General features: G+C 37.4%; 2 protein-coding genes across 3 annotated transcripts in view; both read right to left on the bottom strand.

The window, feature by feature from the left end:
- The window catches only part of LOC124166746 (chromatin assembly factor 1 subunit A-B-like), a 29,391-nt gene extending 25,771 nt beyond the window's left edge, over window positions 1-3,620 (bottom strand). Inside the window, exons 1-2 of the mRNA XM_046544419.1 lie at window positions 3,372-3,620; window positions 3,225-3,275 (exon numbers count right to left, since the gene is read on the bottom strand). Coding sequence (XP_046400375.1) covers window positions 3,225-3,275; window positions 3,372-3,399 — 79 coding nt within the window. The 5' untranslated portion in view covers window positions 3,400-3,620. The remainder of the gene's footprint in view (window positions 1-3,224; window positions 3,276-3,371) is intronic.
- Window positions 3,621-9,213: 5,593 nt separating this feature from the next.
- LOC124166392 (60S ribosomal protein L17) lies at window positions 9,214-13,464 on the bottom strand. Of its 2 annotated transcripts, none has more exons than XM_046543915.1 (5): window positions 13,379-13,464; window positions 13,095-13,184; window positions 12,874-13,008; window positions 12,329-12,524; window positions 9,214-9,405 (listed from the first exon to the last, which is right to left on the bottom strand). In XM_046543915.1, the coding sequence occupies exons 2-5, from the start codon at window positions 13,173-13,175 to the stop codon at window positions 9,260-9,262; spliced, it is 558 nt and encodes a 185-aa protein (XP_046399871.1). In that variant the 5' UTR covers window positions 13,176-13,184; window positions 13,379-13,464; the 3' UTR covers window positions 9,214-9,259. The 2 variants fall into 2 exon arrangements, with proteins under 2 accessions (XP_046399871.1, XP_046399872.1); XM_046543916.1 differs by lacking the exon at window positions 13,379-13,464 and adding an exon at window positions 13,276-13,299.
- Between the last annotated feature and the right edge of the window lie 8 nt (window positions 13,465-13,472).

A 13,472-nucleotide genomic window follows, 5' to 3' on the forward strand; every position in this document is an offset into this window, starting at 1 on the left:
ATTTTAAAATGAAAACCAATTGATACATTTTACACTTAAAACATTTAAGAACAGAAGAAAAAATCCAAAGTTTAGATCCACATAAAACCTAAAAATCAATCCTTGGGTTGAAGGGCTAGTACTTGAGTGAAACCACGTCAAAATCCTGTCAAAAAGAGAACACAGAAAACTGAGGGCAGCACTAAATGCATTCCACTAACGATTTCCCTGCAAGTGTCCATGCCCAGAGGTATACAATAGGTGAATTACACCAAGGTGGAAAGCACAAGAGATAATGAGAAGGAAATGGAACTGTAGTAATTTGAGCAATATCATTTTACTCTACCTTTATGGGATCTCAGACTACATGCAATATTTTGTGGAACTGTGGAAACAGCAACATATTGACAAAAATTTTTGTATGGTCCACAGAATTTTACTATTAAGCAACCCAGGTTTCAACAACTTATGTTAATTTCAAGGTCCTTACTTGACCTTGTACCTTGAAAATGACATAAGTTGTCAAAACCAAGGTTGATTATTAATAAAACTCTGTGGATCCTAGAAAAGTTTTCCTGTCATTATGTTAAATTTTAAATGACTCATGCGTGAAAAGGCATGAGAAAAAATCTCCACTCAGTTCATTGTGAGCCTGTACGGACATGAGAAATTCTAAGGGCAAGAAGTGATTTACAGTGAAAAACCATTGGGCAGGTAATCCGGCTGAATGCTTAAAAAATACATTCCTTTCAAGGGCACCACTAACCCAGCACCAAATAGGCAAGCAGTTAGTGACTGAAATGATAGGCTAGCCTTAATGAGAATTCTATTTTTCTTTGAAAAATAAAAAATTGATGGCAAACTAAGAGGAAAATGACTTTTCTATAAATAAGAGAGGTTCAGCTCAGTGATCTACAACACTATAGTGATATTAGGGTGGTTTCCTATTATTTTTATACTACCTAAATCGAATGATTATTACTCCTGGAGTACGTATTTCACACATTTAGATTTTTAAATGACGATATCTATTTTTTGCGATTAAATGAATAGTGAAAAATTTCAAGCGCGCGAAAACGCGACGGCTAAGTATGAATGCTGGGAAAACTCTGTGTGACATCGTTCTGGTTCCCGCTGCCGCTAGTGAGGTGACCTTGGGGCGAGGCTCTGAGCGCTGATACGATGCAGGATGCTAGCAGGTAGCTGAGTACCATGCTAGCTGGTAGCGCTTGGCTTAAATAAGGATTATTAATACCTTATCAAACGAAGAAAACTTTCCGACCTTAGCCAGTTTTAAAAAGTGATTATTAAGACATGTTTCCCTGAGCTCTGTGCCTCATGCAAGCATTGGTAACTTCAGACGATGTAAAACTCCTATCTACTTGTATAGAACCTAGGTCCCTGTGACGTCACATGGAGTGGCATCACATGGGCGCCTATCAGGCCTTTTTCAAATGAAGATAATATTGACCATTGCCATTCGTCTAAACCAGTATTTCTAAAACCAAATAATTTGTATATTATGAATACACTAATGGTGGGTAACGAATCGCAATCAATGCCTTTCGTTTTCTTTGATGAAGGAAACTACCCTTATGGATACTTGAATATCTACAGTAAAGCCTTATGGATCTTGCTACAAAATTCTCACTTCCCAGGGTCTCAGAAAAAGGAAAGGGTCCCTCCGTTCTGAATGCATGAGAGGCAGACACCCTAGTGCCTTAATGTGCTTCAAGCTGTAACCTCTTCCACCTACACCAACACTAGAGTACTGAGTGAGTGTGATTAGATTTTAAAAAATCATCTGTTGTTGATGCAATTCTGATGTAATTTGTGGGCAGGTGAAGTTTCTCCAATATAAATATTTACCATTTTTCTTCAAATACCATTTCCCGGTTCTCTAGCCTAATGTATAATAAGCATTACAAATCAGCCAACACAAATGCTTCCTAGAAATCAGATTATACTCATAGCAATAACAAAAGTTACTACAAGTATATATAATTAGTTAATAAAAAGAGTAAATTTCATCAATGGAATACGCAGAAATTGATCAAAGTTATCAAGAGCCACTAAAGGAGAGTGACTAAGTAATGCCAACACTGATATGCATGCACTCGACTACACACAGAGCTAAACCATTTATGTATCTTCCAGGTGCATTTACAGTGGAAGTATGTTACAGTTAAAATACGCATATGTTTTAGGCTGATAGAAAAACTAAATATAAGAGTCAACTAAATGCCAATCTGGTAAAAAAAACATAAATAAAACAATAAATTTTTCAAAACACATTCAACAAGCCAGTATTGATTAGGTGCTAAATCATTACTATTTGTAGATAATGATGATGTGCATGGAAATTGGACATATTGAAGTACGAACAGCGAAGTAGCAAGCGTTTCCTAAAATAGTTAACGATTTACCTATTCAAATATTGAATTACAACACAGGAAGTGCTGGAAGATCAAACAGACTTATTCATGACAAGAATCTATATTCAAAGCCGCAAAAAGCTGGTTCGTACGACTGTAGGCCATTGGCAACATTCCAAACAGCAGATATGGCACTAAAAATGGTTTCCCCTCGAGCATCTTACAATGAGTCCAAACATATCCCCAAGTATCAGAGGGTTTGATTTAAGGCATCATTATTGTCAACAGCTCATGTTAATAATTGAGTAAAACGATATTAGTTCTCTGATGCAATTCTTAACAACTGCATCCTTCCTTCAGAGAAGTCCGTAATCACCGTACGCTCAGTACTTCTCAATTCCAGTTATCAACACAATGAGGTTACGTACGAAATAATGCATGACTGTAAACTTAAATAAAAGGTTACCAAGCAGAACCCGGGCGATCTTATCTTTGCAGGATAGCTTGATATTTAATGGACACATTATAAAATTCTAATTTGTTATGCTAGTGATTACATGAAAAGGGATACTTCCCCGACTATCTGAAAGTAATACAACGATGGGTTGGGATTACCCAGAAAGCTAATTCATCAAAAACCCTTCAGAAAGAGTGACAAGCATAAATAATAAGAATAATGCTCGATTATGACGTAAAGTAATTAAGTAACGTAAAATAAGATATATTTACGTGCAGAAGTTGCACAGCGCTCATTAAGTTGTTGATAAAACAGTAAAATAGGAATGGATCATAAACGACAGAGGTTTATTGCTCATGAACATTCCTGTATCATAGTTAATAGCTAATTTACGCGTGAATGTAAGCGCTCACCTTGGCGTAACTTCTTAACTGGAGTTTCCACAGGAGTCCCATCGTCGACATCTAGATACCCAATTCAAATAACGAGTATTAGTGAATTTTCAAAAGACAGAAGCCATAAAAGAACCTTCCCAAGAGTTTCTTCGCACATCCATTTACCTCCACTAGGTACGTCCATTGTTTTCATTTTGACGGCGACGAATTCAACTCTGGCGTTAAACAGTTACTGGCGATGAACCCCCGTCACGAACAAACCAAGGCAAAATAAACTTAATGATGTAATCACTAGTTAAAGTTCCGATGAAAGGGTGTCCGAATAAAATAAATTTACATTTACAAAAGTAACTTCGGGGGGAAAGGTCTGTCCCCGCCAAATTGCTATTTTAGCTAGGGCGGGATGAAACCGGAAACAGTGAAGTTATATCAACAAAAACACTGCTAAAGAGCTAATTTAGTATTTCAAAGCGTTCATAAGATTATACTCTACTCGTAAATAAACTTAACATAAAATTATTCTTAAATAAAATGGCCTAAAGCGGATCAAATCGCATATTTAAATCTTAAACAAAATTAGATCACAACTCTGTTCAAGAGCGGGAAATATAAGTGATCTGTAAACTTTGCCGAAACGAGTAAAATGAAGTAATTCAGATGCATCTACTATTCAATATTAATTCAGCGGTTGGAAAATTATCTCCGTATAATCTTGGATTTGATAATGCGTGATATCTAATGTGGCGTTCCTGATAAAAATTTAGGAAACAATTAAATTCCTGTAAGTTTTCGATATCACGTTAACTCTTAATAATACGACCTTTCGACTTCTTTTCCACAATTTCTCCCCCACCAACCGTCAATAAATTTAAAATTAACGAATATAAGTTTAAGTTTCCAGAAAATCTTTATCGGCCCAAGAAGTTCCTGGCTTCAATAACGGGATATTCTCATCAAATACAATTACCCCGCCGGCCTCGCTGGCGGCGGGGTAAAGTTCTCGCCTGCCAAGCCGAAGGTCGCGGGTTCGAGTCCCGCCTGGGTAAGTTACCCTTATCCAGGGCATGGGTGTATGTGAATGTCCTTCATTGTTAATGCACCATTGTAAAGGCCGTAAATGAGCTGTTTATGGGGTAATGGAAATAAATAAATTTTCAACTCTTGAGTTACTATAATAAATGTGGTTAGGTTTTCACCTTTGGATTGAGTGCATGAAAGATTGTATGCAGGAAGAGTGGAATCCAGTACACACATCTCCATATACAAAACGCCAAAATTTGTAGATCATATGCATTTAATTAAAATTATTTCACATAACTTACCCAAAGGATAGCACTTTGAATGTAGGTATTCTTGACAGGTAAGTGAGTAGATATAACCCTAAGGCTTAGCACATATGTAGTATGTCACCAGTAGAACACTAATCTATCCAACTAATATATCCTGGAATAGGGTACTTCTTCTAATATACATGCCAGGATGGATTAGCAGCTTGGGGTAACAATGTTTAAGGAAGATATGGGGCAAAAGAGACCATATAAGATAAAGATTTATACCTGAATCTGCCATTAAGAGCACAAACCAAAGTTGCCAAAAATTATGATATACTATTATTATCACACCACAGTACTTAGTTTACAATTCATATGACTTAGTTGCTCACCACAAAAAATCTTTCACCTTTGTATGAGAAGTGTGTCCATCACTTCTAATTTCCAATGGTTGAAGTCACCATGTCCATTATAGCCTTTTGTCATCCACGTTTTAATGTCTTTCATATCCATATTCTGGTACTGGTTGGAATTGAAATTAGAACCAAAAAAGATGAATATGCGGCATTGAAGAAATCACAAACAATTGCTGATTTGAAATCAAAGATAACGGCACCTTTAATGCAATGTATCTATTAATCGCAAATTAGAGGTTGCCCTACCAAATAAAAACAAAATAGGCAAACAAAGAAAAATCATGAACTTTTTCCACACTTGAACAATGAAATATAACCAATGATTCTAATAAAATTGTCACTTTAGGCAGCTTGTATATTAGAGACCTGCAACTAGGTGCATAACAACTAAGTTCCTTTGAGACAGAAAACTCGAGAGTTCCTAGTGGCATATTTTGGAAGCTTTCGAAATGGCATCATCACCTCTGTGAGCATCACCAAAATTGTCGAATGGTCAGGTGCCCACCAAGCAATTCACAGCCACAGTCAAACAGGTAGTCTAGAGGGGCAGTCCCGCAACAGGGATTGAAATGGAGAGAGTTGTATTTGGCTGCATGTCATGCCTCCAGGCAGTACTCAGAGCATTAGAGAAAATCGAGAACCTTGTTATAAAACTTTACCATTGCCACTTTTTCCGAAAGGGGTTGAGATTGATAGAGGCATAGAACAGATTGTTCGTCAAGAAATGCTCAGCTAATACACATGGGGAACCTTAAACATTCAGGTGGACCAGGCCACAGGCTAAGTGAAGGAGAATCATGGTTTTGTACACCTCTAATTTATGAAGAAGAAAGCACTACGAATTTTATATTATTAAAATACCAAAAAGAAAAAAAATTGTCGTTTTATTTTGCTACTTTGCACTTTAACCAATTGTTATTTGTGTGTATGTTGGCTTTTCCTTCAATCCCACCAATAAACCCGATGACGGTTAAAAATTGGCCGAGGAAATGAATATGTTTCACTAGATAATGAAAAGTGAAGAAAACTTTGTAATTCCACATAAATATTTAATGTGTGACCTAGGTTTTGATGTGGCACGTCTTTATCACAGAAGTCGTTAAGGTCTTACAGTAATTACACCAAAGGATGAAGTTCACCATAAAAAATATTTGAATAGCCGGGATTCAAACCCAGATCTCTCATTGCCAGTCAGGCGTGTTAACCAGTTCCACCACCAAGCCATTTTCTCAGAGCAAACTTCGGGATGGGTTTTGCCATGGTTTTACCGAACTGGTCTGCACCGAAGAATTTAAAAGCGCTGAAGGAACAAGTGACTTTGTGTGCAGTCACGTGCACGGGTACAAAGTTAAATACACCAAAGCATGAAGTTCACCATGAAAAAATATTAGACTTAGCCAGGACTTGAACCCGCATCTCCCGAGTGCCCCAATTTTTTCACCCCGACAGCTGGCTTGGTGGTGGAACTGGTTAACACACCTGACCGACAATCGGGAGATCCAAGTTCGAATCCCGGCTAAGTGAAATATTTTTTATCCTTTGGTGTATTTAACTTTGCACCAGTGCGTGTGACTGCGTACAGTCACTAGTTCCTGCAGTGTTTTCTTACATTAAATATTTATGAGGAATTACAAAGTTTTCTTGACTTTTCATTGTGTTAAGTATATTCAATAAATTCACGCCTGAAACAACTAATTTGTAGCTATTGTCACCAAAAGATCAAAAGAACACAATGAACTCCTCATTTGATCAATAATTCCGATAACCATTATTATGTCAACCACAGAAAATATGCATTTAACTAGATCAAAAACTAGGTTTGAGACCTTTGAGCTGGAAATGCTGTAGTGAGTGCCTGCTCAACAAAAATAAACCTATGATGATTACCAATCACATTATTTTGAGAGAAGGATGAGAAAACCACATGGCAGACTTATGCTCACTATGACACCTTTGTAGAATAATTAATGCCTACTCGTACAGCAGAAATATGTATACAAAGAAGGACAAGTACTACTAAGGTTTTCATTCAAAATTCAACTCTAAAATTAGCAGGATTAGAAATGAAGGCTTCATCAGGATAACAAGATCATAAAAATGCTCACATTTATACTTCACTCGATCATACCAAGCCCAACAGTGAAGCCATATGGAGCTTGTTTTGGCTATGGTGTACCTTTTACTTATCATTTACTTCATAGGCAGTATTTTCTATGGCACATACTTGATGCCATATGAAAAAACTCAAGATCCAGAAGTGAAAGAATAAGAGGAAAATGAAGTATGCAGTTACAGTGCGTTAACCAACTCGAAGTGAAAGACTCAATATGCAGAATTTACTTTCCATCTTCCTGCTCCATTGCAGTTTGCAATCATAGGCAACTAAGTCCTATTAATTTCATGAAGTTAATTTTTTTCTCTAGTAACCTACACTTCGATATGCACATTTCCCAATACAAGAGATTATCAAGAATTGCCTTATCCAACTAAACAACACAGGCCAGTTGAATGTTTATTTTAAGGAAAGGGGTGATACCATTCACTATGATTACTCTCTCAGGTACAGGTGTACCGTGCAATAGAAACAGCTAATTCAATGGCAATAAATGACATGGAAATGGTAAATTAAAATGCATGAAAAAATTGAGATAAATTGTACTTATCATTTTCTTTCAACTGGAAAAGTACATCACTTTGCCTTACAGTATTGTTCACTGTAAGGACAATTAGACTTATAAAAATTATGACCTAATTACCTGAACCACATATGAATATGAACCAAAAGTATCTATCCAAAACAACATGAGAAATTGCCTGGGTAATAAAAAGTGTGTTTGAATAGGATTACAACTTGGGTGGCCCCTGAATACAAAAACCCCAGTAGGAGGGGAAAGTGCCCCTGGTGAGGGAGCTTCAGTGTGTCCCATGAAAAAATACGTTCCACCCTACTCCCCCAAGAAATGTCACTTCTCTAAAATAGATTCGCCCATTTACAAAATGAACACAATTGCAGCGGCAAGTTCTAAATGTAGGCATTCTACAGGCTTCAAGTTTAGGATATAGATGGTAGCATTTGTCTATCCTAAAATTTTCAGAGGCAGCATCTCCTACGTTGGTACATATAATTGGCTTAGGAGAGGACCTCTAGCTAATCAATTAAGAACTTTAGAACAATGATGAGATGATGTTACAGAATGCGGTAACAATCTGCTGCACATAAAATACAACTGCAGGAGAATTATCTCTGACACCATAAGAATATATAATGAACTAGAAAAGAACATTTCCACAGGTCTGATTTCCATAAAAACCCAATCCCACTTAAGAAGCCACAGCATTAACACATTGACAATGAGGCACTCTTTCTTTTAATGACAATACGTTTTTCATAATAATGGAAATCTTTCAATAAATGCTCAACTACTTATTAAAAATAACATCTGTCATTGTAGACCGATAGGAAATATTATACCCCACTTGAGATTGACCACTACACATACTTTTCAAATGAGATTTTGTGACCTGAGTTTTCATGCATAAAATAGTCAGGGGAAATTTCCCAATTTCTCTTGCATTAGATATAAAATATGCAACAAGATCTTTTCCGAGAAAGCTAGGATAAAAATTTTATAAATAAAAGAATTTAACTCTACTTCAATGCTCCATACAAATTGTTTATAGTGAGCAATTACTGTATTTCTCCGAATATAGTCCCCCCCCTAATTTTGTGGCTTCAGTTTCGGGAAAAGTTAAAAAAATTTGTTTGAATATAGGCCCTTTACTTTTACCACAGGCATTTTTGGAAAAAAGGGGGGATAATATTCAGACATATAAGGTATTTAAGTTGTGACTTTGAAAATAGTCGTTAACAAACAATTACCTGGCATGTAGTATCCCCAAGACTGCCTTGCGAACAGTTGTGGAACATATTTTTGTCCCATACACATTTCTTCAGTGTGTACAGTCCCATATACATTTTCAGTATAACTTTAATTAGAAAAAAATCCCCTAGACCGGGAATCTAACCATGGATCTTTGGCCTTCCAGGCCAATGTGCAGATCACTATGTACGTTATCCAGGTTCCTGAACTCGCATGGCTACTGTAAAATTTTTCCAATTGCAATCCATGTATACAATTATCTGACGTTCATTTAACCAAATAAATAAATGTTTCAGTTAAATTAATATATTTATGTCAGCCAGTAGAAATATATGATGCCTCAAGCACAAGCCTTCACGTCTTACTCTCAGCTTACTATTGAGGGAAAAATCCTGCACCATGATGGTAGAAGGATAAACAAAATAGAAAATATTCCAGGTACCTTTGAAATTTTTATTTTAACCTGTTACAATTAAAGGAGATGTTTAATCCCTCATCATCTTTTCCTTTTGCTTTGCAAGCTTCTTTTTCGAAACTTTCTTCTTGGCAGGCTCTTCTTCTGCTGCCTTTGATACTACCTCTTCCTTTTCGGTGAGAACCACTTCTATGTGACAGGGACTGCTCATGTAAGCTGCAATGTTAACAAAAGATGAATTAGTAGGATAACAAACACTACGGCTATGTTCATTTCCACGTGTCGATCAACTCACAGCAAAATTTATAAGAGAAACACCAAAATGGGGAACATTCTATTGATCTGTCTTTTTCTATTTATCTTCTATTTCCAGTCATGCCTTAATATCATAGCGTTTCATGCATGAAATGTCATTTGCAAACACCCTGGATATCAAATTCCTGCAAATGAGTGGATATGGCTATTGAAGTGAAAGGAACGGCATTGTATATCAGTTACATAACATTGCTTCAATTGTGAAGACAGTAAAGTAGTAGCATGCCATTGAATCAAAACTAAAAATGAACACTCCTTTGGATAAACAAAGTTTCTATTTTAAAATTACTTCATAAGAATATAATAATTATATTTTAATATTAGAATCGAGCAACATTTTTTTTCCTCCATCCTTTATAGTTGCTTGGTGGCACTCCTAAGCCTTTAGGTCCTGACACACTGATTTAAATAGCTACCCTTCAATGGCATAGGTGAGACTTTAAGCTTCATTGAACCAGCCTCTTCTATGTGCTGGCAATGCCTTCATGCAAGGGTGGTGGAAACCTTCGCATTGAGATATATTTATATGGCATAATTAAGTAAATGAAAAATCACTATAAGAGACAAAAATGGGACAATATTTTCACTGCAAACACATTTAAAAAATAAAGAGGTGGCTAGAAGCAGTGATTATTCAATGCACATATGGTCATGTTCCAAGTTAATTGTGGCTGTTAAACAGTGAACAAGCATAAGACAATTATGCTGGCACTGTTTTGAGCCAATCTGCAAGAATTATTAATATTTGGTGGTATTAGTTGTGCAACGGGGAACTGACATGAAGAAACAAAGAAAGGAAAAGAAGCAGTTAAGCTTAGGTGTTCAGCCATTAACTGCACTAATAACTGCATGATAAAAGAAAAGTAGAGCTTCTTCAGCTTCCCCGAATAACCAGTCAGAAGTAATAACTGTAGTAAATACTGGCTAATCTAGCATAAAATAAGGTATTGAAAAAATTTATAATTTGTGGTAGTCTTTTTGCCAGTGCCTGGAGCGTACAAGATCTGTGGTGTTACAATGTACTTGTGCTTTTTATTACGACTGCAAAGAATGGCTAATTCATTGCCATATAGATACTTATTTTCAAGATAAAGGCCAACCGAAATTCCCGTTACAACATTATGATTGTATTTTTTAAATAATGTTCAGAACCTGGGGCAGTTCTCACTATGTGTCCTAGGCATGCACGACCTAAGAGGTCTAACAGTAGCCTAGGGCAGTATGGGTGCCCAGTGGCTCGCAGGAAATAGGGAGGAATGAAGTATTTTCACTGCTAGCTACACCAATACTCTCAACTATTCATCTACACCTGGGTTCCACAACATGGCCCTCTTCCCAAAATAGAATCCACATCCTTACATCTCATCTACAACCGAGTCCCACATCTATGCTTTCCGTACCCTAACTGCATCTACAGCTAAAAATATGAACCCTCACCATCCATAGGCACCTATGCATGGTCCACACCCTCATGCCACAACCCCAAACTGCATCTATATCCTCATAATACTGCTGCACCTGGTTCTACACTCACATCCACAACATCATACTTCTGAGATAGGATAGAAGCCCCCAAAAGATTGCTAAAACTAAATTTCTGCGGCCACTTCAGTGAGAGAGGGCATATCCCAAATGTTCCCTATTGTACTTCATGACTAATTCTGAATTTTACCAACCAGAGGGACTGTCTCAGAGGCAATGCTGGGTAACTGAGGCAGTCAGCCACATGACCACCGAGTAGTCCATAGGGAAAAAAAATATGCCATTTGGAAAAAAAACCCTTAGCAGCCCTTTTACCAGCTCCGACCCCATCCTTGACCAAAGGGGTTGTTTAAGCTGGTTAAAGATATACAACCGAATGCTGGCTAGAAATGCACAGGCCATGTGAACAGCGGCGGTTGGCCACCTCTGTGTGCCTCCAAACTCAAATGGCCAGGGATCCTGAGTTTTCGGGTTTGCTTGTAGGCTTTTAATACAGGATTCCACACTGAAGCCCAACTTCCTCAAAACTAAACCTTTCCCTTTCACCACATATCTCCACTGGAGTTCCAAACACAAGCTCCATAACCTCAAACATCTTCACACACCTGCCATTGGATTCCACACCCACAAAATGCTTTTCAAAACGAATCCATGCCCTCACCAGCTCTACACCCAGCGTCATCATTTCCTAACTGTGCAACAACCCTCATCCCACATTTTCCTTAAGATCCAACGCCGGAGTTCACTGGAATAAATGAAACTATCTCACCTTCTCCAAATCAAATTTTAGTAGTGCCTTTCCATATTCAATGTGGCTTTGTAGCTTTCCACTTCATACCTCCAGAGAGATTTCCACCCTTAAATTTTACATGTCCTACTTCAGAAGCGCAAACCCCATCCGATGACATCACTAATAATGTTACCGATTTCTATCGATTTTTTTTAGGACTGCCACACTAACACTTGCATACAAGAGAGTATAATAGTTCGCACCACTACATTAAAGTTATAGTAACCGTGCAACCGGTAACCGTAGAAGCCTGGTTATGAGCTGTTATGTCTGCGGTTTTGCTTAAGAATGACTTACCGTAAGTGTCATTACCTTCAATTAATTAAATCGTTACAGAAATTTGTTACCGAGCAGCTCAAAGAATGTTTCATCCAAGAAACCATTTGAACAGTAGTTAAAATTTTCTGACGCATGGTATATTTTCCACTTCTGGTGCTAATGAACAACATTTCGCATCCAGAATAAGAAAGAACTGTGGCGCGTTAAGTGCAGGTAAATTAATATCACTGAGCGACTTTCAATATTCAGTACCCGTCACTGAACAATACTTACGATTAATTCTTCCGTGAGCTCTGTACGTTCGTCTCCTTAGGGCAGGGGCTCTATTCACTTGAATATGATCTATTACCAATCGATCGACGTCCAATCCCTTGTAATCAGCATTAGATTCAGCGTTCTTCAACAGCTGTAGCAGAAACTCCGCTGATTTCTTAGGCCAGCGGCCCTGGGTGGTGCCCCACTGCTTAGCCTGAAGGAAATTTCAAACAATTCAGAACGCATATAAATACCAACCTTAAATTTAAACTCCATCAACAATGAACAGAACCGTGTACACAAATAATTCCGCAATCATAACTTCCATTTAGGCTAAAGAAATCTCGTAATTATCAGTCTAAATGTCAAATCATGTGTCCTCATACACACCCAATGTGGGTAATGTGATTATACCCGTAGTAATGAGTATATACTCGGCGTATAAGGAAAATGAAATGAATAGTGAAATTGGTTATAATGCCACTACATACATGCAAACACGCGCAATCTAGCTGTATGAAATGGAGATACAGCCGATAGAGAATTTTAAACAGGTATCTTACCTGGGCACATCGTCCAACACCTCCATTGAATCGCCTGAATGGAACACATTCTTTATGCCCAACAACATTCTTTAAATATCGAACAGCTCTCCTCAATGGCATACGTTTGATTGCCATTGCTGTTTCCCTTGTATTCTAAAAATGAGTATTATAACGATATTAGTTTACAACAAATTCATGTCTATGAGTAAAAACAACTTTTCACCAAGCATTTTCCTTACCTTAAAATGCACCCTAAGGTTGGTGCCCCTAGCTTTACAAGACTTAGTGGCATTGTCCGGCTCGTGTGAATATCTCCCCATTTTTAGTACCTAGAAAAGTTGACAACATAAGCAAAGGTTTCCGACGTATTTTGTCACTCGATCACAAAAATTAGGACTAAAAAATGTGTAAAATATACACCTAACATTAGGCAAACATTGAATCAATTGTTTAAAAACAGATTGACCAGTAAATTACAGAAGATGTTGAAAGATTAAAATTTAACAAAACCTCGTGTGCGTACCTTGCTCTCTTTCTGACCGGAAAGGACGTCACATTCCTCTGCGAATTTCGCACTTGCTTTTCATATGTCTGTTGTTTTTTAATTGGCTGGGCTC

The sequence above is a fragment of the Ischnura elegans genome, chromosome 10, assembly GCF_921293095.1.
Source record: "Ischnura elegans chromosome 10, ioIscEleg1.1, whole genome shotgun sequence".
Classification (NCBI taxonomy): domain Eukaryota; kingdom Metazoa; phylum Arthropoda; class Insecta; order Odonata; family Coenagrionidae; genus Ischnura; species Ischnura elegans.